This window comes from Microplitis demolitor, chromosome 2, assembly GCF_026212275.2.
Source record: "Microplitis demolitor isolate Queensland-Clemson2020A chromosome 2, iyMicDemo2.1a, whole genome shotgun sequence".
Taxonomy (NCBI): Eukaryota; Metazoa; Arthropoda; class Insecta; order Hymenoptera; family Braconidae; genus Microplitis; species Microplitis demolitor.
The window spans coordinates 6,097,075-6,110,819 of record NC_068546.1 but is presented as its reverse complement, the minus strand read 5'-3'; the positions used below and the strand labels follow the sequence as shown (position 1 = coordinate 6,110,819).

Sequence of the window (13,745 nt, the reverse complement as noted above, 5' to 3'; positions counted from 1 at the left end):
GAAGAACTTGTTTTTGCTCGTTCTGAATTTCATACCATGGCAACTAATGAGAATCCCAAAATTCTCAATACATTTTTTTGTAGGAAATTGAATGCTCTATAAAGAAAGTCTCTTATTATTTTTTGATAAATCCATCTGTTCAAAAGTTATTGGAGCTTGAAGTCAAGTTAGAGTAAATCTCGACATCTTTTTACTTTTCTGGCGAAACTATCGGACTAATCATAAAATGTCATACAATCTTTTTTGCAGACACTTTTATTTTCTACAAATTACGTCTGATAAATTTTTTTTAAATTCTGCATTCTATTCTAGTTATTTCCATTTTAATGCTAAGCTTCCAAAAAAATAGTGTTCTGATCGATTTTAAGAGCTTAACATTAAAATGTAAATAACTAGGAATCTATGCGAAATTTAAGAAAATTTTATTCAAGATAATTTGTCGGGAATCAAATTTTCTGCAAGAAAGATCCTATGACATTTCGTGATAAATCTGATAGTTTCGCCGGAAAATTAAAAAGAACTCGAAATTTACTATAAATTCGACTTCAAGCTCCAATAACTTTTCAACAGACGGATTTATCAAAAAATGATAAGAGATTTTTTTTGTCGAACGTTTAATTTTTATTTATTTATATAGAAAATAGAAAATTATGATTCGCGGCTTCTAAATATGAATATTAAGAGCTCATATTTTCACAAAAACTTTATTTTGACATCCTCTGACTGAATTCCACGGCCATTCGAAAAAAACAGTCGATTTTTTTGACACACCCTAATATATATATTTATTATATTTATACTTTTAAATATTGTCTTGGTGATATTTTCTCTGGAGATATTTCGTCCGGGAATATTTTGTTCGGGGATCAAAACGCCTGCTATCTTTAGTTTCCCATCTGATTTACATGGAATTAATTTATTTTTTCGTTAAAACTGTAAATACTTGTAAGCTGCTCAATATTTTTAAAATTAAAGCATAGATCTCTAAAGCTGATTCCTCAAACTTAAAAAACCCGACGATAAGTCATAATTCTTATAATTGAAACGCCAATTAAAGTTATCTAAAATGTATCGTTTTTGTATTTCAAAATGAAATTTTTTATTTTCATTTTTATTTCTGTTAGCTTCCATTGGCGATAATTTTGACTTATCATAGGGTTTTGGAAAGTTTGAGGAATCAGCTTTAAAGATCTGTGTATAAATTTGAAAAATATTGAGAAGCTTACGAGTAATTACACTTTTGATGAAGAAGTAAATTTTTATATGTTAATCATATGGGAAATTAAAATTAAAATAGTGAGCTATTAGAGTTGAGGTAGAGAGCCCATCTTTTGGGAGGATTTTTTTTTCGGCAACTATTAACGTTTCAGGGGGTAAGAGAAAAAAAAAATTAAAGTTTTTTTTTGAGGCACCCTAAGGTATATATGTATACATATATATGTATAGTTATCGAGATAGATTTTTTAACTTCCCACTAAGAAAATCGACGATTTTCAAAAATTTCGGGAAGTTATTGTTTTCACCCCGATTTTCGAAAATCGAGTTTTCATCAGATGTCGACGTTTTGAGGTCCTAGGAAGCTATTCTGACTATTTTCAGAATGATATCCGAGTGTGTGTATGTGTGTGTGTGTGTGTGTGTGTGTGTGTGTGTGTGTGTGTGTGTGTGTGTGTGTGTGTGTGTGTGTGTGTGTGTGTATATGTATGTATGTATGTATGTAAACTCTTTGTAACTTTTGAACTAATGAATCGATTTGGATGATTGAGGTGGCAATCGAAAGAGCTTGTTGGCCATCAACTTTCCTGAAAATTTCCGATTATTTGATCGAACAGACTCGAAAATATTGGCGAATTACGAAAAAAAAAAAAATTTTTTTTTTAGTTTTTTTATCGATTTCTCAAAAAACGACTTATACGATCGACTTCAAAATCTAATCAGCTCTAGTACTCAATAAAACGCGTCGATTGCCACCTCAAACATCAAAATCGGATAATTCGTTCGAGAGTTATCGCGGGAGAAAGAAATGGTAAAAAACGGTTTTTTCGAAATATTTTCGAAACGACTGACGCGATCGATTTCAAATTTTAATCAGCTCTAGAATTCAATAAAACGCGCCGATTGCCACATCAACTATCAAAATCGATTGATTAGTTCAAAAGATATCGGCGTTGAAAAGTTAAAAAAATAACATTTTATGTTATTTTTTCCGGATAAATCATAATATAACGTACTAAAATGTGCCTGATATCATACCAACTCATCTTTTTTATGGTTTCTTTTGATCATATAATGTCATCGAACTTGGTTTTTAGTTTAAATCATAGTATCAACAAAAAAATCGATAAAACGTAGTTTTTAATATTTTTATCGGATATTTCATATTTTATTGTTTCTTACATGAGTCAAAACTTATTTAAATCTTGATTTTGACCCCCGATATTGATTTCTGCCTCAATACACTTATTTTACTGAACATAATCAGGAACTAAATTTTAAAAACCGCTTCATTGATGATTTTCGATTTTTAAATTTTCAAACTTCAGCATAACAGGTAACTTGTTAGAGCTTGAAAAGATCATAAAAAAAACAATTGCATGTGATAGCATTTTCGAGCTCGAAAATATATCTACACTAATGTTTTCGAGCTCTTTGAGGTCGGAAACAGCGGGAAGTTTTGGGTCTGGCCTGCAGGGTCAACCGACGCCCAGATTTTTTTTCTTGCGAGACATCGTTGAATATAGTTTTACTTGTTTACACGCTAATTGATTTAAAAGATTAAATTATACTATAAGGATGCAGAGTGATTTTAGATGAGTATATATTCACAATATGTATATCATATGAGAATGCTCATAAACTATATAATATACGAAGTCCTGAAGTATAAATACTTAGATTAGATTTTGAGGCTCCGAGTTACCTATTCGACCGTGAATATAAATACTTGAATATATTTACTCATTTAACTATTAGATCCAGACAGACATTGATGCATGCTTATACATACACACAAATACATACCTACCTTACATTTGACATCAAATGTACCACTTAAATTTTTTCCTACTGTGTCTGAAGTATCACTTCTAAAATTATGTTATGTATTTCGAGAGTACATTTAATAAGTTGAACGAATTTTATATCAATATCTCCCATAATTAATTTTTTGGAAAGTTTACAAAAATAGCCTTTTTTAGCATCTAAGCCAGAACGATCCTGGTGTAAAATATAGTGCAAACTCCAAGTCCTTCACGTAAATTGTTGATCTATTATATATCAAGTAATTATAAATATTTCAACTAGGATACAGCGAAATTGAGAAGCATTTGTACGTTTTAAAAAATTTGGTGGCCCTGAAAAGGGCCGTTTGGTTTATTGAGGGATTAGGAAGTTTATTTAGAGCTGGTGTATTTGGTGACGGCCTTGGTTCCTTCACTGACGGCGTGCTTAGCCAATTCACCGGGTAATAACAGTCGCACTGCAGTTTGAATTTCCCGGGAGGTGATGGTCGAACGTTTATTGTAGTGCGCAAGTCTGGACGCCTCAGCTGCGATACGTTCAAAGATGTCGTTGACAAAGCTGTTCATGATGCTCATGGCTTTACTGGAAACTCCAGTGTCAGGATGAACTTGTTTCAACACTTTGTAGATGTAGATGGCGTAACTTTCCTTACGCTTCTTCTTGCGTCCTTTTTTATCGGACTTGGTGATGTTCTTCTGGGCCTTGCCCGACTTTTTCACAGCTTTACCGCTCGTTTTAGGGGGCATGATGATAACTGATTCAACACTAGTACACGACTGGAGTCAAAATGTGAATTGGCCAACCTTTCGTTTCGTTTTTAACAGCTGACGCATTGGTATGACCGAACCAATGATATTGCGTACTATCGGATGGAAGGGATACCCGTAATCCGATTGGATCGCAGGTACCGAAACAAAATAATAACAATATTAATTGCGTCGGAAACTGCGATCGAATCAAAAAAAAGTATCGATGGAGGGGATAATTTCTTCACTGTGAGTGGCTCGCAGTAACCAACGTAAAGTTGTGAAATACAGTGACTTTTGCTGCGAAGAGCATAATTTGTCTCTGACGCTCTTGAGTAAAATACGTGTTCCGTTCACTCTAACTTATAATTATGTCTGGTCGCGGTAAAGGTGGTAAAGTAAAGGGAAAGTCAAAGACCCGTTCAAGTCGTGCTGGTCTTCAATTCCCAGTGGGTCGTATCCATCGTATGTTACGCAAAGGCAACTACGCTGAACGTGTTGGTGCTGGTGCTCCAGTGTACTTAGCAGCTGTTATGGAATACCTTGCCGCTGAAGTACTCGAGTTAGCAGGTAACGCTGCTCGTGACAACAAGAAGACTCGTATCATCCCACGTCATCTCCAACTGGCCATCCGTAACGATGAAGAGTTAAATAAACTTCTTTCTGGAGTTACCATCGCTCAAGGTGGAGTTCTGCCCAACATCCAAGCTGTCTTATTGCCCAAGAAAACCGAAAAAAGCAGTTCTTAAATTACTATCCCATCTCTACATAAACAAAACGGCCCTTTTCAGGGCCACCAAATTTTTCAAAACGTACGAAATTCTTTAGTTATTAAATTCTCGTCATTTGATGCAAATATTACTTACGTAAAATTTCAATTGTTGATATGAAAATGATAAATAATATTCAACTTTAGTATCCTAACTGTCTTTTTGCTGACGCGTCCATTATTCTATTCTAGGTCATTAATTCTATAAAAAGTCGAATTCCATTAACTTTGATAGTCGTTCTACAGAGGAACAGAAATTTCCTAGAAATTCAAACTTATTGAATGCTCCTTCTTTGAAGAGTACACTAGACGCATGCGCGCTTTTACATCTATGTGAATTATGCAGATACCCACTGACACATACGACACTATGGGTGCGTTCCACTTGACGTTCACAACGCCACGCTCACATGTATTTAGATGGGATTTTGAGCGTTGTGTACGCTTATTAGAACGCACCCTTTAGCATCTCGTTCTGAAAGACAAGATTGAGGGGAAGTTCGGACCTAATGGAAACTCGACTGTATTCATAGTGATATTTTTTTAGTGCTGTAGTAGTCGACATTTAGATATACTCTCTGAAGAGTTAATTGCAACTTTTACTTTAATATAAATAGTCCTACTATACTTTTCGGCGATTATTGCGCATGTGTAGCAGAAACTTAAACCAAAAATGATGTTGCCTACTGGAAAGCGTAATCCAAGCGGTGATTAACTGAACTGTTTACGCCTGCGCAAGAGACATTTTTTTCTTGGTTTGTTTGGCATATACGTCATACCACATCATACACATAGAAACTAATGAGGTGTTTTCAAATTTGTTCTTCAAAAAGCTAGCTATGCTTGTATGAATAAATATGGAAACGTATAAACAATATATATCCTATTAAAGATAAACACAGTGCAATGTTTTATTACGGGAGCACTGATCTGCAATGTTAATATAAAACAACAATGTATTGTTACATATAAAGCTGATGAATAAAAATATATTATAAAGTAAACGTATCATACATATTCTATAATGCTAAGTTGCTAGAATAGAGAGGTTGGGTCTTTTTTCAGGGAAAAGTCCTGGTTTACCAATCAGTTTTTCCAAAGCAAGGTGAATTTTTAATACTCTACAAAGACTGGACATAGGTAAAAAAAATGCACGGTCGGTAACTTGATCAGCTGTTAGGCGAAAAAATAAGAATTGAGAATTATTGAAAAATTAATCAATCAACAAATGGGTATTCTAAAATTGTCTAAGTGACTTTTCTGACTCCTTAATTTATAATCTTTCGAAACAGTATTAATAAATTAATAATAAAACACTAATTATTAAATTTTATTTCTATTTTAGCAGGCGTTCTTTCTTTTTTTTCTCTCACTCTCGTCAGAAACTTTGGCCAAGCTTCTCTCTTAAAAGAACGAATCTTATCAAAAAGATAAAAGCGCATTCCGCTAAATTAGACAGTATTAGTGCATTAATGTGCAGTCTATAGTTTGTATTAAGAGATTTTGTTTCTGAGAAACACTCAACCATATATACCTGATAACCCCTGTTGTAACAATGACCAATTTTTTATTTTGAATTCATTTTTTTTAACAACAATGCCATCAAGTTCTATAATTTAATTTTGACATGTCATATTATGCATAAAAAAATTTAGAACAAAATCCTTTTTTTTTTTTTTAATAATAATCAGGTGATAAATTAGCTGCGAACTCGGGTAGGAGTAAAGTCAGTGGACTACGTAGATAATCTCAAGTTTATATAATTTTCACTAAATAATCATTTAGGTTCAGTATTTCAAATATTTTATTTCATATTACCACCGTTTGTTGTTGTCAATAATGTAAGTAACAGTTGGGTCACATTTTTAAAATTACATTTAATAATACTGTAAACCAGTAAAGCTTGTGTTTATGCTTACACATATACATGGGAATATATCGTGATAATCTATCACAATTAAGCCTTACAAGATTTTAAGTGAATTTTAATTATGAATTTGTTTCTCAACATTTATATTTTAGTGTAAATGAAAGAATAATTCTTTCTTTTCAAGTCTTTTGTAATATACTTTGATCAGTAAATATTGATTTTTACATCATATACTTTTAATCTGTTCCGATCATTATTGGCCTCGGACTAAAAACTCAGAATGAATATGATTGGAAAATAATAAAAAGTAATATATTATTTTCCAATTGAGTATCAAATGGAGTTTTTAATAAGAGTACACCTTTCAAATTTGTCAGTCATATCATTTGACAAATTCATTTATATAGAAGCAATGTGTATGAGCCTTAATAATGGTAAAAGAAATTCAACTACATAGATAAGCAGTCTGTAGTGATATCTCAATTCGTCATGCAATGTTATAATTTAATCGGCATAGTTTAGTACTAATTTTAAACAGGGACCACTTCTGTTAAATATCGAACTCAATCAATCGGAGTAGCTGCTAGTTTTTAATATATTAAAATGTTCATTCCATTATTAAATGGTAGTGATGTAAATAATTACAATATAAAAATATTATTCATTGTAAATAATTATTTAGTAGTGAAGATGGGATCCTATGTTACTATCGGGATGATTGAAGTAAACTGTTTCAAAAATCCGATAGGTTTTTATTGCTGTATGTATAAGGTCTATACTTAACTATAGCATTTCTCACAAAATCTCTTTGGGAATTTATGAGAATCTATTGGATTCTGTTAGATTTTCTCAATAGAATATCTACTAAGCAATTTGTATTAGTATGGGGAATAAAATTATTTACTGATCAGAGGTGATAAACAGGAGAATGACTTGTTGAATTTTCTTAGTGTGATAAATTTGATGGCCCTGAAAAGGGCCGTTTGGTTTATTGGTTATTGATGTCGAAATAACTTAAGCACGTTCTCCTCGGATACGACGGGCCAACTGGATGTCTTTAGGCATGATGGTGACACGCTTGGCGTGGATGGCACAAAGATTGGTGTCTTCAAAGAGACCAACTAAGTAGGCTTCGCTGGCTTCCTGGAGGGCCATCACGGCTGAGCTCTGGAATCGGAGATCAGTTTTGAAGTCCTGAGCAATTTCACGAACCAGACGTTGGAATGGTAATTTACGGATGAGGAGCTCAGTGCTTTTTTGGTAACGACGGATCTCACGAAGAGCGACTGTTCCGGGACGGTAACGATGTGGCTTCTTGACTCCGCCAGTGGCTGGCGCGCTCTTACGGGCGGCCTTGGTAGCCAGTTGTTTACGCGGAGCCTTTCCACCAGTCGACTTACGCGCAGTTTGCTTAGTACGAGCCATGATAAACTAGTTAAACTCCGAATAAACGTAGTATTACGTTCAGAAACTTAGAGCGGAATGAAATTTCGGAGCCGAAAATCGCCTTTTTGTCAACTTGCAGAGCAGCTGGAGCGTAATTCGTTTGTTTTCTCGGTGGAAAGGGTAATTTAGCATCACACCGATTGGTTCATTTCTGAGAGTGGGAGAAAAATGCACCGCCGCTCTGATTCGTCCAATTCGAGCAGTGGGAGTAAATCTAAGAATGTGTTTATAATCAGGATCAAATTCGGTCCTGGAGCAATCTCAGTCTAACTTTGTTAGTGTTCACTTCGTTTAAAGTTCTTAACTTGCAATCATGACTGGTCGTGGTAAGGGAGGAAAAGGATTGGGAAAAGGAGGAGCCAAGCGCCATCGTAAAGTTCTTCGTGATAACATCCAAGGTATTACTAAACCAGCTATCCGTCGTCTGGCTCGTCGTGGTGGAGTCAAACGTATCTCCGGTCTGATCTACGAAGAAACCCGTGGAGTTCTTAAGGTCTTTCTTGAAAACGTTATTCGTGACGCAGTTACTTACACCGAGCACGCCAAGCGTAAGACTGTCACCGCCATGGACGTTGTCTACGCTCTGAAACGTCAAGGCCGTACTCTTTACGGTTTTGGAGGTTAAGTTCATCATTCGACTCAGCAAATATTAAACAAAACGGCCCTTTTCAGGGCCACCAAATTTTTTATACGTGAAAGACAATTCAAGATAAAATTCTTATATTAACAAATATGCTACTCCTTCCTTGAAATTCTATTTTTACAATTACAAATTTTTACCAGCATCAAATATAATAATATATAGTGAATATAATTCTTATCCACGTACTAAAATTTGTAATGTCTCCTGAACAGTTTAATTTATTATTGTAATAAATATTAATATCAATCATATTTAAATAAATCGAAGAATATTTCGTTTCCATATGAGTTAGAGTAAAGGCCCGAATTACTCACTATAATGAAGGTGGATAACATTTTAATTTTTTTTTTCGCACATAAAGTTAAAATAATTTTTTGTCTGTTGCGTCTATTGATGTTTGCGTTTAGATAATTTTTTATTGTTAATTTTTTCAAATTTAATGATAAATATGATGATGTGAAGCCAATCATTCAGTTGCATCTACTATTAACAGCGCAAATAACCTGCGGGCCCGATTAGTGACATGCTGTTGATCCTATGATTGTCAAGTCTGGCGCGCACGCGCATTAATTTATTGAATAAAAATCAATCAAATATGCTTTAAGAATGAATTCATTTTAAATTTCATCAGCAAATTAAAATTAAATTCAAAATCTAACATTTAAATACGATCAAATTAATTAATTCCACTTCATTGATCTTAATATCAACGTTAGTCACGTTATCTATCGCATCAAAATGCCTTATATTATGAAACTGAATTCATTTGATTAATTCTCAATTTTATTTATTTAATTTTTTAGTCATGAATTAAAATCAAATTTAAATATTTGCTTAGATGAGGTTAATTATTAACTAATTTAAATATATTTACAACGAATTAATGATATTTGATTACTTACTTTGCATTAACATATGCACTTAAATATTATTATTGTAAAATATTTAGTAATTAATTATATAATTATTCATCAACTTCTTCATGTAAAGTATTCTAAATAATATTATGATTACTACACACTAAACAGCATGTAAATAGTAAAATGTAAACAATTTTTTTATACAAAGAGAGGTTAGGCAACCTCACATTTTGACCTGTCAATAATTGATGCCGGAGAATATTAATGCTCTATCTATAGACACCCAATATTTTAAAGTTATTACTTATCAAATACAGAATAAACAAATAATTTCATAGTTCTTTAGACTTTTACAAGCTTATAGTATTTCACAATATAATAATTACATGAAAAAATAGTAAGAAATTTGCTTTTGAAAATACAGTCATTCTTAACCAAAACCTTAAGTAAATTTAAATTTACGAGCTGTTCTGGACTAAGCGAAAGAATTTGATATTTAATTTGACAAATAATTTATATTTTAAACTACTATTCAACTTTTCTACGTTCTACGAATCATAGGTATTAATTTCAAAATACTTATAGGGTAAATGCACCAATTATTGACCGGACACCAGTTAATTGACCAATGTGTATAAAAAATACGTAATTAATATTTTACAAAGGTATTTTGGTTTTAGATGTAATTTAAATATAAAGTGTAGTATTTGATCTTCACAATAAAAAATTGCGGAGAGCATTACGCCTTGACAACCGCAATCAAATAAAATTATGTGTTCATTTACAACGAATCTAACCATAAACCGGTCAAAAATAACTAGAGTACACTTGAAAGGTGAGTGCATTTTATTTATTTATTTAATGACATTAATTGATTAGATATTAAATATTTTTGTGTTATCGTATTATAGTTAATGATCAGATGTCAAATTTTATAAATAGTTGAAGTAAAATTATAAATTTTAATATTACTTTTAAACCGGTCAAGTATTGGATCTGTCAGAGATCATTTACCCAGTAAAAAATTCATTCGGTCATCAATTGGAACTTCTGATTTTATCAAAATCCAATAAATGACTGCACATTTATAATTAAGAATCCTAACCTCTAAAGTACAATCGCCGACAATAATTCGCCCCGGGTTGTGTTGCCCCCGGCTTGATGAACTTTTCTATTTCAGTACATCTCTTTCAAAACAACAGTAATAAAAATATTTGTATAAAAGATACTTCTAGTATCAAATTAGTTTTTTATTTGATAAATTCATTCTAAATTTAATATCTCTAGGATAATCTATTTATTAAAACAAGACACAATTTAAATTTCTGTTAAATAAATTATCTGTAAAATCAAACAAATGTATGAAAATAATGTGGAAAAAATAAATTTCAATTTTTTCATATTTCGATTTTATTCATTAATGAAAAAGAGAAAATCTCTATTGATTAACTAATGAATAAAATGTTTGCTGTCATGAAGTCATCTGTATGGTGAAAATATGAGTAAAAATTATTGTCTATATTAAATTGTTCTATTGTGAAAAAAATTATATTATGCAAAAATAATATTATCTGATAAATCTACTCATGCACTACAGTATTTTATAAGGTTAGTAAAATGAAATTTATGAATATTAAATTAATTCTGCTATTTGATTTATTTACTTTTATTGATCTCTATTAATTATTTAACGATTGGTAGGTAATATCAATAAAAAATTTCTCTATAAAAAAATCATCATTGTCATACAACTGTATTATGGAACAACTCGTTTGGAATATGTCATTAAAATAATATTTATATAAAATTATAACTATGGGCAAATAAATTTCAGTAATTGGAAATTATGTATTTAAATAAATGTCTATTATATTATCTCAATTATGCATAATCTCGTATCATGCTTGAGTCCACTAAAAATTTTTCAATTAAATAAAAATTCTGTTTCGGAACATCTCTATCGTAAAAAAATAATATCACAAAAAAACTGTATCTACAAGATCTTAATTCGCTCACCACGTGGCGCAGCTTTTCAGTTCCGACGAGAAAATTCAATAAAAAAAATTCAAATACGTTCCATCGCGTTGAAATTTGATTTAAATAATTAAAAACATTTTTTTAATAATTTCGATTGAAAATAATGATCTGTACTACATTTTCTGATTTAATGCTCCAATCAAATACGATTGAAATTTAAATATTAATATTACTTTTTTGATTGATTCTGATAGAAAAGTTTTCATCGGATTTAATTAGAAAATAATCAAATAAAATAATACTATTCCAGGATCTCAGTCGATGACATCAGAAAAAAAAAATCTGAAAACCGCCTGACCCTGCAGGCCAGCCCCAAAACTTTTGCTGTTTCCGAGCTCAGGGAGCTCGGAACCATTATGACTTATGATTTTCTGAGCTCTTCGAGCTCAAAAATTTGTTAGGCCGGTAAAACATGCCTTCACTGAAAAATTATAACTTATATCCGACGATATCTTCTGAACGCACGAACTGATTTGAACGTTCTTGGTAGCAATCGAAAGGGCTTAACAAGACTTAAAACTAATCACATTTTTCAGCAAATCGAATAACTGGTTTCAAAGTTATACGCAAAAAACCAAAAAAAAAAATCGGTCTGTCGGTTGATCCTGCGGGCCAGCCCCAAAACTTCCCGCTGTTTTCGACCTCAAAGAGCTCGAAAATGCTATCACATGCAATTGTTTTTTTATGATCTTTTCAAGCTCTAACAAGTTACCTGTTATGCTGAAGTTTGAAAATTTAAGAATCGAAAATCATCAATGAAGCGGTTTTTAAAATTTAGTTCCTGATTTTGTTCAGTAAAATAAGTGTATTGAGGCAGAAATCAATATCGGGGGTCAAAATCAAGATTTAAATAAGTTTTGACTCATGTAAGAAACAATAAAATATGAAATATCCGATAAAAATATTAAAAACTACGTTTTATCGATTTTTTTGTTGATACTATGATTTAAACTAAAAACCAAGTTCGATGACATTATATGATCAAAAGAAACCATAAAAAAGATGAGTTGGTATGATATCAGGCACATTTTAGTACGTTATATTCTGATTTATCCGGAAAAAATAACATAAAATGTTATTTTTTTAACTTTTCAACGCCGATATCTTTTGAACTAATTAATCGATTTTGATAGTTAACGTTGCAATCGGCGCGTTTTATTGAGTTCTAGAGCTGATTAAAATTTGAAATAGATCGCGTCAGTCGTTTTTGAGAAATCAATAAAAAACTAAAAAAAAATTTTTTTTTTTTGTAATTCGCCAATATTTTCGAGTCTATTAGATCAAATAATCTGAAATTTTCAGGAAAGTTGAAGGCCAACAAGCTCTTCCGATTGCCACCTCAACCATCCAAATCGATTCATTAGTTCAAAAGTTACAAAGAGTTTACATACATACACACACACACACATACATACACACACTCGGACATCATTCTGAAAATAGTCAGAATAGCTTCCTAGGACCTCAAAACGTCGACATCTGATGAAAACTCGATTTTCGAAAATCGGGGTGAATACAATAACTTCCCGAAATTTTTGAAAATCGTCGATTTTCTTAGCGGGAAGTTAAAAATATTTGAATTAGAATATCCTTCACTGCTGATAGGTGATGATTATTGTTTGATAAACAAATTTTTTATAAAAATTTTTAACAAAAAGTTTAGAATGCTTCTTTTCTAAAAAATTTTTCTAGCACAAAAAAATCAAGTTGAAATACGAAACGAATTTTCCCATGTTACATAAATGGGAAATCGAATTGCTAAAATTAAAAGTCAAAATATAAATTGCTAAAGAACGCTCGATATCTTTAAAAGTTCACGAAAAAGGTATGAGGTGAACTAATTTTTGGTCAAATTTGGCAATCACTAACAATAACAATAATAATTTCCAAAAATTTAGGGTGCACACAACATCTACAAGTTTCGAATGATTTTCAAATATAAATAGCTTAATTCGATGTGAAATAAATAATTCGTAAGTTCGAACTATTCCGGTACTCTTAATGCGCAGTTATATACTATCATAGAAGTGGGTGGGGCAAAGTGGGTCCTCTAAAATTTTGAGTTCCCCGAATGATTTGGTGGTAAAATGGGTCCCCAAACGATTAGGGACCCACTTTGCCCCACCCTCCCCTATATGATAGCTATCTATTTTCACATTATCTATTTTTATGAACAAATTTTTAATAACGCGAAAAAAATGGAGAAGCTTTTTTAGGCGAATCAACCTTGGCCGGAGCCTTCTCTTTAACTGGAGCTGGAGATACAGATGTCTCAGTCATCTTGACGAATATTAGAGTGACTAATACTTTAAAAAAACGTAAGAATAGTTTCTACAAACTGACGTCAGTAGAT

General features: G+C 31.9%; 4 protein-coding genes across 4 annotated transcripts; 2 read left to right on the top strand and 2 right to left on the bottom strand.

Moving 5' to 3' along the window:
* Positions 1-2,898: 2,898 nt before the first annotated feature.
* LOC128669000 (histone H2B-like) lies at positions 2,899-3,779 on the bottom strand. Its single transcript, XM_053742955.1, has one exon. It carries the CDS (start codon positions 3,765-3,767, stop codon positions 3,393-3,395), a length of 375 nt encoding a protein of 124 aa, XP_053598930.1. The 5' UTR covers positions 3,768-3,779; the 3' UTR covers positions 2,899-3,392.
* A 324-nt stretch (positions 3,780-4,103) lies between these two features.
* On the top strand, positions 4,104-5,499 carry LOC103577703 (histone H2A). The gene has a single exon (XM_008558475.2). It carries the CDS (start codon positions 4,139-4,141, stop codon positions 4,514-4,516), a length of 378 nt encoding a protein of 125 aa, XP_008556697.2. The 5' UTR covers positions 4,104-4,138; the 3' UTR covers positions 4,517-5,499.
* A 791-nt stretch (positions 5,500-6,290) lies between these two features.
* On the bottom strand, positions 6,291-7,852 carry LOC103577704 (histone H3). Its single transcript, XM_008558476.3, has one exon. It carries the CDS (start codon positions 7,829-7,831, stop codon positions 7,421-7,423), a length of 411 nt encoding a protein of 136 aa, XP_008556698.1. The 5' UTR covers positions 7,832-7,852; the 3' UTR covers positions 6,291-7,420.
* Positions 7,853-8,111: 259 nt separating this feature from the next.
* LOC103577705 (histone H4) lies at positions 8,112-9,093 on the top strand. Its single transcript, XM_008558477.1, has one exon. It carries the CDS (start codon positions 8,166-8,168, stop codon positions 8,475-8,477), a length of 312 nt encoding a protein of 103 aa, XP_008556699.1. The 5' UTR covers positions 8,112-8,165; the 3' UTR covers positions 8,478-9,093.
* The last annotated feature ends 4,652 nt before the right edge of the window (positions 9,094-13,745 follow it).

Bases quoted from the DNA above. Each gene is read 5' to 3' on its own strand.
- LOC128669000 (XM_053742955.1), bottom strand. From the start codon at position 3,767: ATGCCCCCTAAAACGAGCGGTAAAGCTGTGAAAAAGTCGGGCAAGGCC.
- LOC103577703 (XM_008558475.2), top strand. From the start codon at position 4,139: ATGTCTGGTCGCGGTAAAGGTGGTAAAGTAAAGGGAAAGTCAAAGACC.
- LOC103577704 (XM_008558476.3), bottom strand. From the start codon at position 7,831: ATGGCTCGTACTAAGCAAACTGCGCGTAAGTCGACTGGTGGAAAGGCT.
- LOC103577705 (XM_008558477.1), top strand. From the start codon at position 8,166: ATGACTGGTCGTGGTAAGGGAGGAAAAGGATTGGGAAAAGGAGGAGCC.